We start from the raw sequence: 23879 nt of genomic DNA on the forward strand, positions 1-23879 counted from the left end.
ATTGTTCAGGCTGCTAACCAATGAACCAGGTTTATTAAACAAGTCGATAAGGAAAAGAGAGATTAGAATAAAATACATTTAAGATGGATCACAAGAAGCTCCCACAAACAGTGATGAGATAATGGTCTGTTTTAGTGATATTGGCTGAAATAAATATTCATCAGGGCACCGGCGAGATCTCCTTTGCTCTCTTTCCAATAGTACCATGGAATCTTCTACTTTCATCAGTGCCTCGGTATACTCAGATATAATATAATTCAGATATAATATAATTCAGACATAATATAATTCAGATATAGTATAATTCGAAAGGCAACACCACTGACAGCACAGCAATCCCTTATCCCTGCCTAGATTTTATGCTCAATTCCCTAGAGTAGAGTTTGAACCCATGACCTTTTAACTCAAGGTGAGAGTTCTACCACAATTTGGTGTGAGGTGGTCTTCTGAAAGAGGTCTTGCAATGCCAGACTTCAGTGCGCTGGTGAATTGGTTCAAGGTCTTGATCCCAAGTCATCATGCCACATTTGTATTCATGTGCCCCCGAAACTTTTCATTGCAGTATAGTTGCAGTCAGTCTCTGCTCTTTTTCCTTTGGTTCTAAATTTGGAAATCGAACATTCGTTTGGTCAGCCACTTTGCAGGGAGACTCTAAATTTGTATTCTAGAGTCAGGAATCACAGGATGATTTGCATTCTAACATCTGATGTTTCTATTAAAATGTTAGATTGAATGAAGAGGTCTCTGCGCTCCCCCAATTTTCAATTCTTGAGCATGTCGATTTTAATTGCTCCACTATTGGTGGTCGTATCTTCAGCTGCTTAGGCCCAGAGGTCTGGAATTCCTTCCCTAAATTCCTCTGCCTCCCTCCATTATTTTTAACACACTTGTGAAAATCCACCTTTTTGACCAAGCTTTTGCTCATTTGGCTTTATATCTCTTTACTTGGCTTAGTGTCAAATTGTGTTTGATAATGTTCCTGAAATGCCTTGGGATGTTTTACTACATTAAAGGTGCTATATAAGTACAGATTGTTGTTGATTGGAAAAACACAGCTGAATGATGGATTATTCTACATACATTGTCATGAAAGTAATAGATTTAACAATCTGTTGGAAAGACTGTTTAACCTATGCAAGTTGTTCAGCTTAAGTGAAATAAGCAGCACAATGACGCATGTTATTCTTTTTCTGCGGAACCGGTAAAAGATCAAGGAACAGTGTTGTTTGTGGGACGCTAATTTAAAACAAAATGTTCATTCTCTTGTTTTCTAGATGACTCAAGTTTGGTGAACCAGAACCCATGCTACACAGGAACACATGGATGTGACACTAACGCCGCATGTCGCCCAGAGCAGGGGAATCGGTTCACTTGTGAATGTTCTGCTGGCTTTTATGGCGATGGACAGACTTGCTATGGTAGGAAAGCAACTAGTAAAACAGGCAGCAACTTGCATTCAAATTATGCCTTTGGCTGTTCTCAGCACCAGAGTTAATGTCCTGTTGGTGGCCATTCCAAATGCTGTTGGTGATTTTGTATTGGATTTACAGCACAGAAAGTCCGTTTGTGCCAGTAGTTATGCTGTACATGAGTCTCCTCCTGCCCTACTTCATCTCACCCTTTTACCATATCCTCATATTCTTATCTCCCTAATGTACACATGTCCTTCATGCACAGGAGCTGTAAACCTTAAAATGCCTCCGCCAGGTGAGTTCCCATGCCATAAGAGAGATTTATGAGCAGGTACAGTTCCACAGGAGCTGTAAACCTTAAAATGCCTTTGCCAGGAACTTCAATGAACAGTTTGAGAATCTGCAATATATGCAACAATGAATAAGGAGTGTTACAGCTCCAGTAGACCACAACGTCTTCAGCTCCTTCCTCTACACTTATTTAGCCATAGAGTGGTAAGAATGTGGAACTTGTTATCACAAGGAGTAGTTGAAGTGAATGGAGTAGATATATTTAAGGGAAAGCTAGAAAAATGCATAAGGGAGAAAGGAGTCGAGAATACAGCAGTGGGCTTGTTTGGACCATAAACACTGCCTTGGACCAGTTGTGTAGAATGGCCTGTTCCTGTGTTGTACTTACAATGTAATGCATTGGTAGAGCCCCTACGCTCTGTAGCTTACTTGTGTCGTGTTGAGATCTAACCTCTCATAGAGGAGCCAGCAGACACTGGCTAGCTCCAGGACTGAAATGTAAAGGACAGGAAAGTGAAAGACTAAAGAGCAGAATTTTAACCTGGAGGAGTTCGGGAATCTGAAGCAGGAGTGAGATTCTGATTATTTCATTACTTATAAATGTCTGCAGGTTCAGACCAGAATAGCTGCAGATATCATTGTCAAGATATCATGGAGACTGTTTGGAGTTTGGAGTTGTGGCAGAAACAGCTGATCAAAGAGTATATTATTCAATGTAATACTGTATTGGATGTGGCTTATTCAGTTTTAAAGTATGAATTGAATGGGAATGTTAAATGCAAGGTAGCCAGATGTGAGGTGTCTCCTGAACAGCATGATTCTATCTTGGTTGCCACTTACAGAACTAAATCTGACAGAGCGCGGGAGTGGATTAGATGAGGATCAATACCTGGTGTGGAGTAACCTAGAGAAATCCTTAAATGGAGAGGTTGAAATTACAGTTTGTTTCCACATTTGTCATGTGGTTGACTAAGAAATGTTTTGATGATTTCAGATGTACTTTCATTGTTGTGTCCAGTTTTCAGATTTGAATTCCAGCATTTTGAAAGCACAGTTGTGATCTGAACCCTCTTTTAAAAAAAAATGCAAGCCAATGCCAAATATCATTGGTTTGTAAGGCATGGGCCATTTAGGGATTGAAATGTGTTCGTGAGGCCATGGGTTTTGTGAAGGTAAGCTCATCAGAATGGAGATGTGAAATAAAAACTTTGCTGGCTTTGTTTCTCTATTTTACTAGCCAATGGATGTCTGCTCTGTTGAATGATTTGACGCTCACTCTATGTAACAAACTATGGCTTTGTGACATCTTTACTATAGAAAGAGTCTCCAGGCAATTCTGGTCTATTGCCCATTCCCAACTTTAATCACATCATCAGCAACTGTGCTTTCAGCTGCCTAGGCCATAAGCAATGGAATTCCTTCCATAAGCCTCTCCACCTCTCTCTTCTTTTAAGACGCTCCTTAAAATCTATGTCAATGACCTGTCTTTCTCACTGTCTTATATGGCTCAGTATCAAATTTTATATAAAATGAATCCTAAGTGCCTTAGAACGTCTTACTTATATTAAAAAAAAATGCTGTAAAAATGCAAGTTGTTGCTGTAGGAGAGTTCACAAATCAAGATTTTAAGCTTTAAGTAAGGCAAGAAATAAATTAACTGCAGTAAATGAGCCTGAACTATCAGTGTGTGAAAATGTCTATTTTTAAAAATTATTGTTCAATTAAAAAGGAACTGTGCTCCTTGGTTCACACTGGATTAAGTTCCTTATGCTGTTGTCACTCTACAGATGTTGATGAATGCCGAGACAATCCATCCATTTGTGGAAATTATGCTGTCTGTAACAATCAGCCTGGAACTTTCCGATGTGAATGTTTTGCAGGTTATCAATTTGCAGAGGATGGCCGAACCTGTGTGGGTAAGTTCTACTTGTTTAGTACAATGTCTTCCTTCTATTTACAGCATTTCGATTTCTTTAGGAAAAGCTTTTGGATTTAAAAAGAAAATTATGCAGTAGGAATGATAAATCTGTTCAATTTTAATTGTAGATGAGGCATTAGAAATCTAGAATTGTATAGCATACATGGTGGCCATTTGACCCATCATGTCTGCGCTGGCTCTTTGAAAGGTCTATTCAATTAATCCCACTCCTTTGTTCATTTGCCACAGCCCTGCAATTTTTTTTGTCTTTTCAAATATTTATCCAATTCCCTTTTGAAATGTATTATTAAGTCTGCTTCCAACATCGTTTCAGGCAATGCATTCTGGATCATAACTTGTTGTATATATCTATTAAAAAAAACTCTACATCTCCCCTCTGGTTCTTTCACCAATTACGTTAAATCTCTGTCCTCTGCTTACTGACCACCCCCCCTCCCCCCCGCCCCCTGCCACCGGAAACTTGATATATCTGTTCTATCAAAACCCCTTGTTAGTTGTGACTTGATTCTGCTCCTCATAACTTCACTTTGTGAGTATTCTTTGAATGAAAATTCTAATTTACAAACAGAATTCGAGCATGACGGATCTATCCTTTCATTCAGTGCCCCTAACTTAGGAGTTTTCATTACTGAAAGTTGTGTATTGCATTGAGAAAAGATTAGCATTGGTTTCACAGAGGGCAGCCATTATTGAACTAACTTTATTTACATCTCCCCAACAGAGAGGGCAATATAATAACATGCTCAGATCTTGCAAAACAATATTCCCTCACCACTTTAAAAAAAAATCTTGTACATTAAACTGTAAAATGGTACACGTATATAAGTTCTCAGAATGCAATATGACTAATCCAACAGTAACAATAGCAGAAATTTTAACAGGTCGGGCTGCACGCTTATTTTTTACTGTAATTAGAACATATATCACTGATTCTACCAGATAATTTACATGTTGAAAAAAATGTTTTTCTTTAACATTGTGTTTAACAAAAATATCATAATTTGGCAAGAAATAATGAAAAGAACAACATTTTTTCTCCCTTCCTACACACTTTCTATTAATCTACCTGGCTTCTTTCTTTCTTTTCCATTTTTATTAGCTTGACTCTGCCCTCAACATTTCTGGCTGTGTCAAATCTGATTGGGACTTTGACATTGATTTTGTCTTAATTAAAGACCTTGACTCACTTTGCTCTACCAGCAAACATTCAGTTTCTTTTTAACTTTCACTTCCTTCCTAACTTTCACGATGGGCTGTAGGAGGGATTTGGATTTTAATGGGTTTCATCTGTTCTTCCTTTGTCAGGTTTCCTCTTTCAAGCAAACGATCTACAAGCTACTGACTGAGCCTTTCTCCAATCTTCACTAGATTTGTCAATGTACCTCGTCTCTTCACAACAACTCCAGTCACACATTTCTCCTTATGACCTCTGTGGTTTTGCATCATGACCCTCTGTCCAGCACTGGACCCTTTAAGTTTGATGCTTGTGTATCATTACTCATCTTCGTTTTTCTTGCTTTTCTCTTACTTTGCTATTGATGTCAGGTTTAAGCAAACTAAACCTTATTTTAGGAGCGTGTTTAAATACTAACTCGTAAGATGAGCAACCTGTTGGAGACTGGGGAGTTATTCAGTAAGAGAACTGAAAACTGTCTAGCCTGTGTCAAAGAGAACCATGGGAATTGCTGCCCACCTTGTCACCTAGCAAATGATTCTGCATATATCTCTTTCAAAACCTGTATTTCTTTCTGCAGTGCCATTCAATAGTGGATGTTATGGTATTTGACTCCATTCTTACTCAGAAATATTTCAACCTCTTCTGAAGTAAACTGTGGATCATTAATTGACACCCATAAATTGCAAACCAACTTATCAAAACTTCAATAGTCTTGGCACTTGTGATATTGGGCAGAGACTCAACATTTATCACTTGTCATAGCTATTGACCAAAGCAGGGTACTCTTTCCCTTCCACTTCAAAGAAATCAACACGTACTTGTCCTCATGGCTTTCTTGTGTTTGACCATGGAATGAAAGGAACCTTGGTTGGTTCATTTCTCATTCTGAGATATACTTCACAACTTTTCACCAACTCTTCAATATCAGTATGTGAAGCATTTGCTACATTCTTCTCCACACTGCCTTTCATTATGTGAGATAACATCACACCTATCTTCTGTGGTGAGACATTGCACACTTAAACCAATTGTTTTTTGAGATCATAGTGGGTCAAAAAGCAACACTAGTTTCTTCATTTTCTTGAAATGCTTTCTGACAGACCACAGTTTGGGTTCTGCCAGGATCGCTCAGTTCCTGATCTCATTACAGCCTTGGTTCAAGCATGAACAAAAGAGCTGAACTCCAGCGGTGAGGTGAGAGTGGCTGCCCTTGACATCAAAGCAGCATTTGACCAAGTATAACATCAAGGAGGTCTATCAAAACTGGTGTCAATGGGAATCGAGGAAAACACTCCACTGGTTGGAGTCATACTTGCCATAAAGGAAAATGTTTGTGGTTGTTGGAGGCCAATCATCTCAGTTCCAGAACACCACTGCAGGAGTTCCTCAGGGTAGTGTCCTTAACCCAACCATCTTCAACATCAATGACCTTCCTTCCATCATAAGGTCAGAAGTGGGGATGTTCGCTGATGATTGCACAATGTTCAGCACCGTTCGTGACTCCTCAATTATTGATGCAGTCCATATCCAAATACAGCAAGACCTGGACAATATCCAGGCTTGGGCTGACAAGTGGGAAGTAACATTCATGCCACACAAGTGCCAGGCAATGACCATCTCCAACAGGAGAGAATCTAACCATCACCCCCTGATTTTCAATGGCATTACCATCACTGAATCCCCTACTATCAACACCCTGGGGGTTACTGTTGACTAGAAGCTGAACTGGACTAGCCATATAAATAATGTGGCGACAAGAAAGAAACCCTGCAATGAGTAGCCCACAACCTGACTCCTCAAAGCCTGTTGATCTACAAGACACAAGCTAGGAGTGTGGTGGAATAATCCCCACTTGCATGGATGAGTGCAGCTCCAACAATGCTTAAGAAGCTTGACACTGTCCAGGATAAATCAAGCCGCTTGATTGGCACCCCTTCCACAAACATTCACTCTCTCCACCTCCGACAAACAGTGGCAGTATTGTGTAGCATCTACAAGATGCACTGCAGAAACCTACCAAGGCTCCTTCGACAGCACCTTCCAAACCCACGACCACTACCATCTAGAAGGAAAAGAGCAGCAGATACATGGGAACAACCCATGGAAATTCCCCTCCAAGTCTCTCACCATCCTGACTTGGAAATATATCGCTGTTCCTTCACTCTCGATGGGTCAAAATCCTGGAACTCCCTCCATAACAGCACTGTGGGTTTAACTGCACCACATGGACTGTAGGGTTCAAGAAGGCAGCTCACCACCTCTTTCCCCCCCCACCCCCCCAGGGCAATTAGTGATGGGCAATAAATGCTGGTCTACCCAGCGATGCCCACACCCCATAAATGCATAAAAAACACTTCCCAATCTATTCCATTTTTGAGCTGTTGATATAGTGGAACAAATTTATTAGCAAAGTTGGGGCTGAATTTGGAATAATAGGCAGCAATCTCGATGAATGGTTTAAGTTCTTCTTTGTCCTCTGGCCTCTTTGCTTTCAAAATCCACTCAACCTTCTCCTGCATGGGTGGATACCTTCACTGTTTATTTGGTGACCCAGGTGTGACATTATGAAACAACACTTGTGCTTTTTAGCTTTGGTGCCATCCTGTTGGAGTCGATCTAGGAGTTGGTTCAGCCTTGCAATGTGCTCTTTCTCTGTCTTACTACTAATTAGAATGTCATCTAAGAAGCAGCACACTCCTTTTATCCCATTCAGTACCTGATCCATGTCGCCCTGGAACACTGAGAGAGCAATAAACAGCCTGGAATAGACAGCAGTTCCTTGTTCTTGTCAGTTAATTGCAAATATGCATTCGACAAATCCAGCTTACTGAATGCCTTTCCATTGTCTAAATTAAAAAAAACAAATCTTCACTGGTAGGTGGTGGATAAGTATCATTTCAATCACCTTATTTACAGTTTGTTTATAATCTCCTCAAATCCAAACTGACCTGTCTGCTTTTTGAACTACCACAATGGGTGCAACCCATTCACTGCTCTTCATCACCTTAATCGCCCCGTTCTTTCTAATCTATTGAACTCTTTACTTACTGCTTCTAACTGTGCATAAGGCATTGGCCTAGCCTTGCAAATGTCAGCTGCACATTGTCCTCTATCTTGACTTTGGCTTTATGATGCCTAATTTGTTTCTCCTTGCTCGAAGACCACTTTTTGCTCCCTCAGCACTTCCTCAATGTCGGACGCCCTGTTACTTATTCCTACTGTCAAAAGCTCAGCTTCTTAAGCCAATTTCTTCCCATCAGGGAGATTTTGTCCTTTCTTCCTACTACCAATGGCAAGTAAAATGGTGCTCTTCCACTCTTATTTATTCGTTCTTCAATAAACACTAGGTCAGCACTTATTGCCCATCCCTTGAGGCATTTAAGAGTCAGCCACATTGGTGTGGGTCTGGAGTCACATGTAGGCCAGACCAGGTAAGGCTGGCAGATTTCCTTCCCTAAAGGACATTAGCGAACCAGATGGGTTTTTATGGCAATCAGCAATGGTTTCATGGTCATCACTTTTAATTCCAGATTTTTATTGAATTCTACCATCTGCCGTGTTGGGATTTGAACCTGTGTCTCCAGCACATTGCCCTGGGCCTCTGGATTACTGATCTAGTGACAACACCCTACGCCACCACTCCCCACTAACTTCACTTAATACTGGAATACTGTTATGGGAATAACTAGTCAATCTCGCACCAGTTTTGTGCAAGAGAATGTGACTTAAGAAATTCATTTAATCTCCTTCCGCGATAACAGACCCTGCTGTAGGTGTATCAATGCTGAAAGTAAGTAGTGAATCTGCAACTTGCTTTTTTAATGTGGGTGCTGGAATTATATCTTCAGCCCTTTTTCTCTCATCTTCCATGTGTTATTTTTCTTGCCTTCTGATAGAGTACACATCTTGATCTTCCTGTTTGATAACATTAACTTCTGTTTCCATATCTACCTAATGCACGTTTGAGGATTTCCAGCTACTTGAGCAAGCTTTATATCTATCACAACCTCAACCTGGTAGATAGCTGTGACCTGGAGCTTTACCAAGACTGTTTCATCTGCTCCTACATTCCATCTGGATATGACAGACTTTCCCACAGGCATAACACTTTGACTGAAAATGGAGGCGTTAAATGGTTGGTGACTACCATGATAATGGTAGCATCTGAACTTCTGATTCTGAGAATGTTAACTTGGCTGCCTTGGCCTGTATCTCTCAGAAACCCCCTACCAATTTGGGAAAAGAACTCACTTGCAATTTGTAACTGTCCCTTTTGGCCATTTCCATGGCTTTGCCTCATCGCAAGTTTCCTTCCACATCAGCTTATTGACTTTGCTGAAAACCTCAGCATGGATTTTTATTGTTCATTAGGTCTCCTACAAATGTGTCTCTGAGGTTGATTTCTAAGTCTGTGCCATACCCACAGTAATGAGAGAATTTCTTTAATTCGAGAATGTAATCTGGAGCAGTCACATTTGGCAACTGCGTCCTTTCACGGAATGCAACCCTCATTCTTAGTTGTGCCATGATATGAGTTCAGAATAATCTATTGTATTGGAATCCCTCGAGCAACATTGTTTAGACACCACCTCAAAAGCATCTGGCCTCATCAAGGTGAGGAAAACATTTACTTTATTTTGTTTATTTTCAGCTGCATGTGTAACCTTCTTTAGTAATTACTCCAGTCCTTTTTGTAAGGGTTAAATTCTCCCGTTGTTCCCCAGTATGCCTTCAGTGCCATTTTTTCAATTACATACTGTGCTGACTAACTGTGTATCTGTACATGGAATAATTTTTCAAATCGCTCAAAATCAATTTTAGAAGTTTGTTAACAGATGCAGAGAGAAAACAAAAGAATACGACTTCTCTGATGCCGAACTCTCAAAACAAATTATGAAGTTGGTTATCATGTCTACTCCTATTGAGGCATTCCAGAAAGACCTGGAAAAGCTGAAGGGACATGGTGTGGAGAGCTACTACGGAATGGGCACATACATGAGGCCGTTGTGGCTGGGGGGGCAGTATTTGCAAATCTTATGGTCCAGAACATCTGTTGGTACAATATCCAAGGTGTACAAGCAAAGTAGGATGTGCAATAACTGCAGACTCTCCCACAAACTGTGTAGATGACCTGCATACTCAGGCATATGTAAATCCTGTGGGTTTAGAGGGCAGTGGGCTAAACTTTGCAGAAGGCCTAGCAGCAGGAACGCGGGGAGAAACAAAAGAGGGCAACACTCAAACCACAGAAGTATGCCACAGAAAGACGTTTGGAGGCAAGACACTTCCAGGCATCACCCGAAGCATGGACCCACCCATGAAGTGGGGGAGCACCTGACCAAAATGGATGAGGTGAATTGAGGTGAAGACACTGCAGGTGAGCAACTATTTCACATGATCACTTAGCAGAAGAGTTCAATCAGTTAAAAGAATGCAGAAGCTTTTGCAACACTCCAGATCATCTGCCCCAGTAAGGCTGGATGACATCGACTGAGAGTAACATAGGTGCAAGTGTCAACACTCCACCTTTCTGCATTCTCAAGGACGTGCCACGAGGCATTGAAGTCTGTGGTGTGGCCCACAAGCGTGAAGCTTACAGCATACAATGGCCCTACAATAAAGTGCCTGGGTTCCCTAGTTCTGGAATGCAGAGACAAAGAGTCAACATGGCCTGTTCAAATGTTCTAACATAGTGGATGTATCAAGACCAGCAGGGTTGCTGACGTGCAATGAACTTAACATGGTCACCATCCGTGAGCTGACCTAGTCAGAAAACCACAGCGGTCAAAGCAGGTGCACACCCATTGGATTGGTACAAGATCTCCAGAGGTTGTACCTGGACCAGTTTGACGCGGTTGGGAATTCCCATGGGGACACGGTCCTATACCTTAAAGAAGGTGCAATGCCGTCAATTGACCCACTGCACATTCGAGAAAAGTTGAGAATAGAACTGGTTGGAATGGAAAAGCAAGACATCATTTGACGAGTGCAACGGACAGTTAAATTCAACTATGTTTAGCCCCAAAGAGACTAAAGAGACATCCTTATAAGATACCAATGCTAGTAGAGTTAAATTGAACATGTGCTGTAGTTAAACACTTTTCCAAATTAGGTACAAAAACAAATATTGGTCCATACACTTGCCAAGGGGGTCACAAGAGTTAACAATGTTTAGAACTCTTTTGGCAGGTACTGTTTTGTCCGTTTACCATTTGAGCTGTCGGTCAGCCAGGATATATATCAACAGCATATGGACCAGATAACAGAATGAATCCTGGGCTGTTTGTGAATTGTGGATGATGTCACAGTAGTAGGACATGTAGAAGAAGAGCACGATAGAAACCTACACTTGTTAATGGGGACTGCCAGACCTGTAGGTTTGGTTTTCAAGAGCAAAAAAATGCTTCATTAAGATGGATGATTATTTTGGTGCCATTTCCTCAAGCTCAGTTATCCACCCAGATCCTGAGAAGACCGAAGACATCCAGTCAATGCCACAGGACAAGGACAATCCCCCAAAGGTGTCAGGTTGATTTAGCTTCCTTGCTGCTTATGCACTGAGCTTCTTGGAGAAGTCATCTCCATTTTGCTGAAGAAAGACACGCCATTTCTGTGACAGGATGATCACCAATGTGTTGAAACCAGCGCCGTCTGCCAAGTCCTGTCGTCTCATCTTCAATGCTGTGACAACAACATAAGAAATGGGCGAATTGCGGCAGGGTCTCAGTGCATGTCTTCTTCAAGACGGTAAGTCTGTCACACTTGGTTCAAAAAGTCTTTTGCTGGTATGATCAAATGACTCCATTGTTGAATAAGAAATCCTCAGTTGTCTTTGGGAACACCAGGTTCCCCACACACAGTTATTCTGGGAACAGTTCACGGTCAAGACAGATTGTAAGCCTCCGGAGATGATCTAGAGAAAACTGCTCACGAGTGCACCGCCTTGAATCCAGGCGTTACTCATCAATTCTGTGAAGATTTGGGGCTACAGCTGTGATGCCAGATACAAACCTAGTAGTCAAGTGGTCCTATCAGACACTCTAAGTATATTGCCCAACCCTGGGAAGGCACAAGACATACCACTCATCACCCAGGTGGATGAAGTCTTTGCAAGCATGGAGGATGCCTACAACATAAACCTCGTGCTTTGGTCAAAATGAGAGAGAGAGAGGAACTTCAGAGGAAGACATCTCAAGACCCCATACTCTAAGCTCTGTGCCAGGTCATTAAAGAGGATTGGCCCAAGACCATCCACGTGATCCCTACAGACCTGAGACTGTATTGACCATATTAAGATGAGATTGGTATATCCAGCAGAGTACTCTTTAAAGGCCTAACAAACTCGATCAGCTCCATCAAGGACACATGGTAATAGAGAAGGCGACTCAACTTGCCTGCGAGTCGGTATTCTTGCCCTGCAAGGATATCGAACAGGTAGTTAAAGATTGTGATGCATGCCAGGAAGACCAAGCCAGTCAGCAGAATGAACCTCTACTGTCATCTCCATGGACCAAGACAGCGATAGATCGGTTCACTGTGGGCAGAGAAGACTATTTACTAGTGACTGACTATCAGTCCAAATTTCCAATTGTTCAGAAACTGCGGGACTCATTGAATGTAGCAGACGCCAGCACTGTTGGCGCAATCTTTAGCCTCTTTGGTTCCTCAGTGGAAGTAGTCTCTGACAATGCTTCACAATACATAGGAAAACCATTCCAGGAAAAATGTAAATGATCACATCACCCTGGTATTCTTGTTTGAATGAGATGGCTGAACACATGGTCAGGACAGTCAAATCGCTTATCAAACAATGTACGGAAACCGAATTAGATACAAATTGTGTTGCTGCATCTCTGCACGATGGCTGAGATTCTGTATGGTTGACCCGTGAGAACCACACTTCCAAGCTATCATCTCACCAAGTCATCTTTGATCACAGACTGGTTAAATCAGAAACCAGTGCGATGAAAGATACACATGACATGCATGCAGGTGCAGAATTACTGCTTCTATACATTAGCCAGAAGGTGAGAGTCCTACACCAGTAAGGACAGAAATGGATCCCAGCAGAGGTGTCCAAGGTATGCAAAGAACCATGTTAGAATGAGCTGACAATACCAAATGGTGTGGTACTGCGAAGAATTCAATCTCTGCTAGCCATGCACAGGACAACCAAACAGCATTGCCTGTAAGTACCCATGTATGTATTGCAGATGAAGAGACAACAAGCAACTAACCAACAACTGAAGGACAAACCCTCCCAAACACAATCTTCAGGAGGAGAGGGCAGACAATTTGAGACCACACCCTCATGTCATTATCACAAGGTATTGTCAAGTCAGTCAATGACCAAACATAGTCAACACCTTGAAGCGGAGTATTCCAAATGTTCTTGTTACATTTTAATGTTTTATGTAGATAGTGTTACAGTTGTCAAATTTCTTAAGGGATACTTATTAATATGCATATTAATGTTATACTATATGGAGTTGTTATTTAAGGGAAGGGGGAATGTTGTGATGGTGTATTTACAGTTATGTTAAATATAATTATTTAAATATATGTTGAAGCTATGTCATAACACATGTGTATGTTTTCAGTGTTATGAATCTTGGCCAGACCCCGGGATGTGGGGGGAGATTTGGTTAGGGACCAATAACGTTTTGTTTAAGGTAGATAAAGTTTGAGATTCAAGATGCTTACTAAGTGAATGAAGCCACAAGATTCCAGAGGATCTGAGCAAACAAAAATAAACTTTATATACAAGTTCAGGAAGATAAAACAATTTACAATATCTGCCTGAGACTCTAACATTCAGGTAAGCCTGAGGTATATGTGAATTAACAGGCGCACTGTAGTCAGACACAAGACACTAAACAATAGATGGCAGATGCGACCTAAACAGATTCCATGGATTTCTCAACAGCTCACCCAGACGTTTGTCATAAAACAATTTCACTGAAACTTTGTCTTCCCCACAAGGGTTTCCAATCTCCACATCTGAAGATCTCACCTTAGAATTCTCTTCAAAAGTCACTCCCACTTGGTTGTCTTCAACAATGACCCACCTTGCAGAGTTTCAATCTTGTCTTCCAAGATTCTTTTTCCCTGGATCTCCGAGTACACTCAAGCTTCACTTTCTACACACAATCTCAGATCTTTGGCTGTACCAAGCAGAACACCACTGCTCCAAAGGGGTACCTCTGCCTCAACGGTCCGCAGCACAGAGTCACCAACCTTCAGATCTTCAGGGCTCCTCTCAAACCCACTTCGTTCAAAGCCTGCTCCCTGCAGCTCGCTCTTGACTTCGGAGCGTATTACTCTGCTTCTTTCTTTAAGGTCATTTAAGGGACCTATTCCTGTTCCCTGGCTTTTATTCCTTGTCTGTGACTGGCTTTTAGGGCATCTCTCTGGTCCCCTCCCTGGTTTGAGGCCTTCTCCTTGTCTCCCTCCCATGTCCTGCTCCCTGGGACACACTGTTACAATGGCATTCCCTCCAGATAATCTGACTTGCCTCTTGGTGCCGTTTTCTCTTTTTACTTGCAAGCAGGGCTGGTCTCTGGCCTGAAGAACCTGAGAAAGAAAAAGCCCCGAACTGCGCATGTGCAGCTGTTTGCTGGCCAGCGCATGCGCAAGAGGCCTGGCATTCCCGACCTCCAAACTTCAAAGTAAGGTAAGTATCTGAGTTTCTTAACAGCGGGAAGTGATGCAATATCAAATGATTCAGTTCTCTTGCATAGTCGGTTAGCACATGTAAAGCTGAAGCTTTGACAACCCCCTTTAAAGTTCTATATTCAACCTCCATATCTGCCCTTCAACTTGGTTTGAGTTAATCTCGAAAGAGATAATACAACAATAACATCCTAGAATGTTCCGAGAACTGCTCAGAGATTCTCAACGGGGGGTGCAGCATAGTTTCAGGATAAAGGGCTAGCCATTTACGACTGAGATGAGACATTTCTTCATTAAGAGGGTTGTATATCTTGGAATTCTCTGCATCAGAGAGTTGTGGATGCTCAGTTGATGAGCATATTCAAGACTGAGACTGATAGATTTCTGGGCACTAAGGGAATCGAAGGGTATGGGGATTGGGTGGGAAAGTGGAGTTGAGATTGACAGTCAGCCAGTAGAGATTGTTCTTTGGGCTGTTTTATAGATTCACAATTTTGCCCCAGAGCCAGTCCAAGGGCCAGAACTTCAAACGTGAGTTAAATGAAGCAGATATACACGTAGCTCTGATTTTATATGAATTGCCACTCTGCACACATGCCTGGCAGATGTGGCACCATTAAAATGGCAGCAGCTTGTGTTTAATCCTGTTCACTCACCACTTCCCTATGCAGCATAATGCACAGCAGGAAAAATGTTTGTCATGTATTTGTCATCTGAAACCTGAGTGACCATGTGCTGAAATATCACCAATCAAGATAATTTATCCATGATAAAATTATTCAGTCCTTTTGAAAATAAACATTTGATGTAATGTTTTGATATTCTAATAAATTGAAACAGAAATAGATAATGAGTGAAAAGCGAAGGAAATAATCAGGCTAGAATTGGTCATGGGAAAGAATGGATTTTGCCTCCCCTCCCACTCCTCACCCCTCATCTCTCTCTTCCAGCCGCCTTGCTGGTCATGCCATCACATCTTCTCCAAACTCGACCTTGCTCCCTGCCCTAATTTGTTCTCCCTGCACACCTTCTCCACCCTGTCCTTCTTTTTCCCCCTGCTCTCGTCTGCCAACCCCTACACCCCAACATCTGCCAAGCTTATCTATTCCCTAAAAAGAATTCCGGCTTTTTGGTATCCATTCCTCATCCTTTGAAGCTGATTGCATCTTTCTCACTGCTTCAGCTGAGGTGAGCTAACTCTACACAGTCAGGTAGTCAAAGCTAGATTGTCTATCCACCTTGGGAGTTTTGCATCAATCACCTAAACCATCAGGACAGTGTAAAGACACGGTTAACTGGATAGAGATGCTGCCTTTTTTTCCTTTATAATAGTAAAGAAATACTGGCCAAATTTTTTTGGTTGTTTCATCCAACAGTTGTGGGTTTTGGATTGAGGTATATAAACTGAGCTGAGTCATTGAACAAATCCTAGTTATATGATAACACAGTAACAAACAGAGATTGGGTATTTGGACCTTAAACTAATAAAACTTGTGAACTGCCTGTTTGTATAAAGATGAATGTACTGTGTAGATTGAGCCAATGCTCAGATGTAAAAGTGCCAAATTCTGAAGTAATGTAAAGTCGAACCCAGAACAAGTTTCCTTCTGCACACCACACACAGGCCCCTCAGATCCCCTGACCCCACCGCCCCCGTTCCCTGACTTCCTGTCTTAATCTGTTCAGTATCTTATTCAGCTGCTGAAATCATATGTGAGTGTGGGTGGAGAACTTCAAATACACTTTGACTCTTGCGTGTCTGATACTTTGGTGTTTTCTGGAGCATTTGTATGCTTAACATTTCTTTGCCTTGAAACAGACATCTCTCCACCCTCCAAACCTTTCTTTCAATGCTCATTGTTCCAGCTTTGATTTAAATTCAAAACAAAATTTGTAGTGATTAAAAAAAACTGACTGCAATTTGGTTTAGTCTAATAGGCTTTAAGAGGATCTTAATTTTACAATGTACAGGCCCAAAACATGTTACAAGCAATGTGGTTTTCGCAGTCACTTTTGTAACTTATTGTCGAGCATTTAAATCTTGCGCCGCAAGATTTTATGCTGCTTATTTAAATAAAGTATAAACTGGATAAAGGGGTTTCACTGTAGATCCCTCCATGGCCTTGCCCCTTCCCTATCTCTGTAACCTCCTCCAGCCCTACGATCAACTGAAATATCTATGTTCCTTCATTTCTGGCCTCTTGTGCATTGCTGGTTTCCATTGTTCCACCATTGACAGCCATGTGTTCAGCTGCCAAGAGCCTCGGTTCTGGAATTTCCTCTGCCTCTCTATTCATCGCTCCTCCTCCTTTAAATCGCTCTTTAGAACTACCTCTTTGACCAAACTTTTACTCCAGTGAGGTACATCGGATTATTTTACTATGTTAGTGGCACTATAGAAATCCAAACTTTTGCTGCCTCCTTTTTCATTGCTAAAGTTGATGAGTAGAAAACTCTCCTCTCCCCGATGAGTAATGAAATGTTAACTGTTGCCTGTTTTTAATTCTTGTAGCTGTTCAGCGTCCCAACAATCCTTGCCAAACTGGAACCCACAACTGTGATTCACCTGACCGTGCTCGCTGTATTTACACTGGTGGCTCAGACTTCATGTGTGTCTGTTTAGCTGGTTTCTCTGGGGATGGGAAGTCCTGTGTCGGTATGTAACATCCTATTTCAGTAAGTGTTGTCAATTTCTTCCTGAATGTGTGTATAAATCAAAGGTGTAGAGAGGTGGGACAGGCCAGATATTTTTACACTGTCATCCTGAGAATTGGGCAGGCCAGAATGTTTTCAGGCATCTGCAGATACTGTTCCCACAGGCCCATTTGAGAGAGGTCAAAATCTCTTCTTGCACAACCTTTTTAGGGCTATTAAAGGGTTCTAAGAGTGAAAGTAATGCATTGTTGTATTAATAATTAATAAGAAGCCCAACTCTTGATCATCAGTAAAGTGATGGAAGGGGTCATCAACAGCTATTCAGCGGCACTTGCTTAGCAATACCCTGCTTGCTGATGCTCAATTTGGGTTCCACCATGGCCACTCAGCTCCTGACCTCATTACAGCCTTGGTTCAAACAGGAACAAAAGAGCTGAACGCAAGGTGAGGTGAGAGTGACTGCCCTCGACACCAAGGCAGCATTTGACTGAGTGTGGCATCAAGGAGCAAAACCGAAATCAATGGAAATCAGGTGTGAACACTCCGCTGGTTGGAGTCATACCTTGCACAAAGGAAGACGGTTGTTGTCGTTGGAGGTCAGCCATCTCAGTTCCAGTTCTTCGGGATAGTGTCCTAGGTCCAACCATCTTCAGCAGCTTCATCAATGACCTTCCCTCTATCATAAGGTCAGAAGTGGGGATGTTCGCTGATGATTGCACAATATTCAGCACCATTCATGACTCCTCAGATACCAAAGCAGTCCATGTCCAAATGCAGCAAGACCTGGAGAATACCTAGGCTTGGGCTGATAAGGAGCAAGTAACATTCGTGCCACACAAGTGCCAGGCAGTGACCATCTCCAGCAAGAAAGAATCGAACCATTGGCCCTTGACATTCAATAGCATTACCATCACTGAATCCCCAACTATCAATATCCTGGTGGGGTGCCACCATTGACTAGAAACTGGACTGGACTAGCCACATAAGAACTGTGACTACAAGAGCAGGTCAGAGGCTAGGAATCCTGTGGCAATTAACTGATCTCCTGACTCCCCAGAGTCTGTCTACCATCTACAAGGCAAAGTCCGGAATGTAATGGCATACCCTCCACTTGCCTGGATGAGTGCAGCTCCAACAACACTTAGGAAGCTTAACACTACCCTGTTCAAAGCAGCCCACTTGATTGGCACCCCTTCCACAAACATTCACTCCCTCCACCACTGACGAACAGTGGCAGCAGTGTGTACCATCTACAAGATGCACTGCAGAAATTCACCAAGGCTCCTTTGATAGCACCTTCCAAACCCATGACCGCTACCATCTAGAAGGACAAGGGCAGAAAATACATGGGAACACCACCAGCTGGAAGTCCCCCCTCCAAGCCACTCACCATCCTGACTTGGAAATATATTGCCGTTCCTTTGTTGTCGCTGGGCCAAAATCCTGGGACTCTCCCTAACAGCACTGGGGTGTATCTACACCACAGGCACTGCAGCAGTTCAAGAAGGCAGCTCACCGCCACCTTCTCAAGGGCAATTAGAGATGGGCAATAAATGCTGGCCTAGCCAACGACACCCACATCCCGTAAATGAATCCAAAAGAATGGATTCACCAAACAGTTGAGCCAAATGGGACTAAATAGCAAAATACTGGGAGCATAGGAAACAGGAGCAGGCTTGTCAAGCCTACTCCACCTTTGAAACAGATCATGGCTCATTTACCTCATGTCATTTTTCCCACAGTAAATCTGAAATATAAACTAAGTGTTGGACACATCCAACAGGTTAGGCAGCAACGGTGGAGTGAGAAACAGAGTTAACGTCTCAGGTCTATGATCTGTCATCAGAACTAGGAGATGATAGAGATTTAACAATTTATAAGTAGGTGCAGAACCTGGGAAAGGAAGATGCAGGCAAAGGAAAGAACGTAGGGAAGGTTGATGATAAGAGTTGGAAGGCAGGAGTGATTAAATACTAAAAAGGATGATTGTGCAAGGCAAACGAGAATGGTAATGGGACAAGTAAACAAATATTGGTGCAGTGGAACTAAATAGCACAGGAAGGAAGACAATGATGAGGTTTTTCAGTTGTGAGGATAGTAGAAAAGCTGGGATTGTTCTTCTTAGAGCAGAGAGGCTTAAAGGAAAATTAGGAAGGGTTTTGATAGAGTAGATAAGGAGAAACTGTTTCCACTAGCAGGAGAGTCAGTAAACAGAGGATGCAGATTTAAGATAATCAGTGAAAGAACCAGAGGGAAGATGAGGTGTTTGTTTACACAGCGAGTTGTTATGACCACAAATGTGCTGCCTGAAAGGCTGCTGGTAGCAGACTCGAAAGTAGCTTTCAAAAGAAAATTGGAAAAATACTTCAAAAGGAAGCTCTTACGGTGTTATGGGAAAAGAGCGAGGAAGTTGATCCAGTTGGATAGTTTTACCAAAGAGCCAGCACCGGCAGGTTGGACTGAGTGTCTTTGATGCTGTATAATTCTGTGACGAGCTCAGAACAGCTGATATCCATGTTTCTGTAAAGTTGTTGTCATGTGGGACTTCCTTTTACTAACAGGAGCCAAGGGTAGTGTTGCTGTGACTTAATGAAATTCATGCCAAGCCATGTTGCTTTTTATAAAAAGAAATGCTCCCAACATAAAAACAGAAAATGCTGGAAAAACTCAATAGGTCTAGAAGCATCTGTGGAGAGACAGACAGAGTTAATGTTTCACGTCTTCTTCAGAACTCGTGTCAGTTCCAAAGAAGAATGATATTTGAATCAATACGTTAACTCTGTTTCTCTCTCCACAGATGCTGCCCGACCTGATGAATTTTTCTAGCACTTACTATTTTTATCTTAAATTCTCAGCATCTGCAGTATTTTAGTTGATGTACATGGAAAATGAAATGTATAGGTTTTAAGAGAAATGGGCCCATTGTTGTTGAGGTAACAACGTTGATTGTTTTGATAGCCTAAAAAGGTTAAATTAGACTTATTTGCCTTGGGCACACAAGATTAAGAGGTGATGTAATTGAGTTGCTTAATGTGATTAAAGGACAGAGAGAAACTATTTCTTCTGGTGGTGTAGGAGTCGAGAGCAAGGGGGCCAAGCCTTAAAATTAAGAGTTTGGCCACTCGAGGTGATGTTAAAGGAACACTTCTTTGTACAAAGGGTCATGGAAATTTGGATTGCTCTTTCTCTCTCTTGGGGGTGGCACCATTGTCAATGGAAAATGTCAAAAATGTGATTAATAGATTTTTTTAGGCAAGAGTTACAGAACCAAGACTGGTAGATGGAGATGAAGTGCAGATCAGCCATGATCGAATTTAATATCAGAATAGCCTTGAGTGGCTGAATGGCATACTTGTGTTCCCATGTCTTCAGTTACACAAAACCATTTTCCTTTTTCAAGATCTTGATGAATGCCAGCCGAGCCGTTGCCATCCATATGCTCAGTGCTACAACACGCCTGGATCGTTCAGTTGCCGCTGTTCCCCTGGCTATCAAGGTGATGGGTTTCAGTGTACACCTATAGGTAAGGAACTGATTTCACCCACTTCAACTTTCACTTAGTCACATTCTCATAAAGCAACACTAAATTTTGATGGTAGCAATCTAAATTGGAACACTAAGTACTGGTAAATTGTGTATCATGTGTGAAATGTGAATTATTGGGTGTTTGCATTGCAAATAAGCTTTTAGAATTTTACCATGCAGTCAGCTTTCCAGAATACTTATCCACTTCATCTCTTTCCCTATAGCTATCTAAATTTTTCTTTCAAATATTTATTAATTTAAAAGTTATCCTCATCCCATGTCACTGCAGTTTCTGGTAGCAAATTCCATCCTTGAGATCACAAAGGTAAAGGTCAGATGCATTGTGTGTTTTTTGTGTCTTTTTTTTAAATGAAGTTTTCATTTTGCAGAACTTCTGTATTCAAATAAATAATGCCAAAAATGACAATGGCTGGTTAACACTGTTACTTCAGCAGCTTGGCATAGTTGTGTGATTTTTATCATAGTCTTGTTGCTTAGAAGAGTTCCAGCTTCCAAGTCATAGCTTATTTCATTTCCTCCTGTGCACAGCAGTCTTCTGTGGTGAACTTGCCAAGTACGCCAGCAATATGATCATCATACAGCCTGGACTCCTGCAATTCTGCACCATAAGTATAGAATCATATAGTGCAGAAGGAGGCCATTCGGCTTATTGTTTCTGTGCCAGTTCCTTGAAAGAGCTATCGTATTAGTCCCACTCCCCTGCTTTTCCTCCATTTACTAGCAATTTATCCTCTTCAGTTATATTCAATTCCCTTTTGAAAATTATTGTTGAATCTGCTTCCACTCCAGTTTCAGGCATGACATTCCAGGTCACCAGAACTCTCTACTTTTTTTAAAAAAAAAATTCTCCTCATTTCCCCTTTGTGACTCTTTCGCCAAGTACGTTAAACCTGCCCTCTTGATACCAGTGGAAACAGTTTTCCTTATTTACCCCATCAAACGGACATAGATTTTTTCAGCCAGTCAGTCCAAGTCTTTGGGACACCTCAGAATCAATATATTTTGCATTTTGAACTATCGAAAAGCAGTTTAACTTCTTTGTCCCAAATGCCTAGCCAGGTAATTCAGTTAGATGCTATGTAGCAGATAACTATATACTGAGTACACCTGGTTCTTTGATTTGGAATGGTACCAACTAATGTTAATCTGCCTCGTGCCACTAATTTTCAGCTTATTAAACCCTTAAACTTCAGTTTGTATATTACCTGCTGAACTGGATTCAGTTTCTGAAAAGTCAATGAAAGAAGGAACTTGCATTTCTGTGGTGTCTTTCTCAACTTTAAATCACCCCCAAGTGCTTTTTGGCCAACGAAGTAATTTTTGGAATATATTTGCTGTTGTGATGTCAGAAATGCAGCAGCCAGTTTGTGCAGTGCGATCCCAAAAACAGCCATGTGTCAATGACCAAGGAACAGGATCTTTATATCCACCCTTGAGCGGTTGGACGGAGCCTCGGTTTAATGCCTCATCCAAAAGACAACACCTCTGAGAGTGTAGCACTCCCACGGTACTGCATTTAGAGTGTCAGCCTGGATCATGTGCTCAAGTCTTTGGAGTGGGGTTGAACCCACAATTTAAAAAGACCCAATTTGTGCAGCAAATACATAATATCAGCCAAATAATTTAATGAATTGCATATTGTTTGAGCATTACTCATCTGAATACATGCTTGCTTATCAGTTACAAACAGATACATCCTTACATGTTGCAAGATACAAACATTTAAAACATAAATACTTGGGATTTCTTTGCTGTTGTAATGTTAAAAGTCAAATAGTTTTTAAGTACAAACACAGCACAGTTCACATCCTGACCCCAGATTAGGCAACCAGACAGAAAGTCCTTGTAAAAAATGCAAATCTCTTATGTGAAGTCAATTATGATTTAAAATACGTTTCTTTTCGGGGCAATAAGTTAACATCGTCCTCTGCGATGAGCCAGAAATTACTTTTATGAAATGCAGGTATCAGAGTGTCACAAGATAGGCATTAAAACAGAATTTAGCCATTTATTACATAAAAATTCTTCTAAAAGCACAAATTGGAACATTGAACAGATACCAGCAGGCCTTCCGTGCAAGCCTGTTTGGAGTGAGAGAGGTCAAATTACTCAGTAGGATCTTTATTTTTGAATAAAGTTCGACTTCTACATGTAACTGAAGAATTGGCCAAATACTGAAGGATCCATTCAGGACATTATTCCTTTTCAGAGGGTATCTCTACAGATGGACACCTTCTTTTCCCCTCACCTCACTCTGTGAGGTTCTCAATCTGAATTACACCTCACTTCCTGACCAGAGAAGGCAATAGAGAAAGAAGAAGAAAGAACTTTTATTTTTCCCACACCATATATCTCCTCAGGATGCCCCAATCCGCTTTACTGCTAACTAAGTACTTTTTGTAGTATGCCCACTGCTGTAATGTATGATGTGCAGCAGCCAGTTTGCATACATAAAGCTCTGGATAATGATGTTGGTTGAGGAATAAATGTTGGCCAGGACACTGGGGAGAACTCAATCTGCTCTTTGTGAAATAAATAGTGCCAGGGGATCTACTATGTCCATCTGAGAGGGCAGACGGGGCCTTGGTTTAATGTCTCATTCGAAAGGCAGCAACCTCTGACAGTGTAGCTCTCCCTCAGTATTGTGCAGGTGTGTCAGCCTGGATAGTTGTGCTCACGTTCCTGAAGTATGACTTAAACACAGGACCTTCTGAGTCAGGTGAGAGTGCTACCCACTGAGCCAGGACTGACAATAAGAGTATGTTCTTGTGCTACCATGAGTCTCGGACTGTTTTCAGTTGTTGCACTGTGATACACAAGCAGAATTATTGCCCCATAATGTTGGACATGTGGATGAATGTTTCTAGATGTGAACTTAATGCTACAGAATTTGCTGGAGTGGAACATCTCGTGGCGTGCCCTGTTAGACATTTTGCTGCGCCCTTTAGCTCAAATTATTTTTTCTGTAACCAGTTGAAAGTGTGAACTGATAAAGATGGGGCGAGGGCTGGTAAAGATGGGGCGAGGACAGCGGGGTATCTGGGATCTTGATGAACAACTAACCAGCAGTCTGTCTCATTAACCAATTAGATTAGATGATTGAGGAATAAACAAGAACAACAGGGAGGGAGGATGAATTGGGGTCCAATTGGGTACAGAAAGCGAAATGGAGAGAAAGAAAGATTGA

General features: G+C 41.6%; 1 protein-coding gene across 1 annotated transcript in view; it reads left to right on the forward strand.

The window, feature by feature from the left end:
- nid1a (nidogen 1a) overlaps window positions 1-23879 on the forward strand; it is a 107394-nt gene that overhangs the window by 43880 nt on the left and 39635 nt on the right. The window contains exons 9-12 of the mRNA XM_041188060.1: window positions 1275-1418; window positions 3491-3619; window positions 17004-17147; window positions 20547-20669. Coding sequence (XP_041043994.1) covers window positions 1275-1418; window positions 3491-3619; window positions 17004-17147; window positions 20547-20669 — 540 coding nt within the window. The remainder of the gene's footprint in view (window positions 1-1274; window positions 1419-3490; window positions 3620-17003; window positions 17148-20546; window positions 20670-23879) is intronic.

Source organism: Carcharodon carcharias, chromosome 5, assembly GCF_017639515.1.
Source record: "Carcharodon carcharias isolate sCarCar2 chromosome 5, sCarCar2.pri, whole genome shotgun sequence".
Taxonomy (NCBI): domain Eukaryota; kingdom Metazoa; phylum Chordata; class Chondrichthyes; order Lamniformes; family Lamnidae; genus Carcharodon; species Carcharodon carcharias.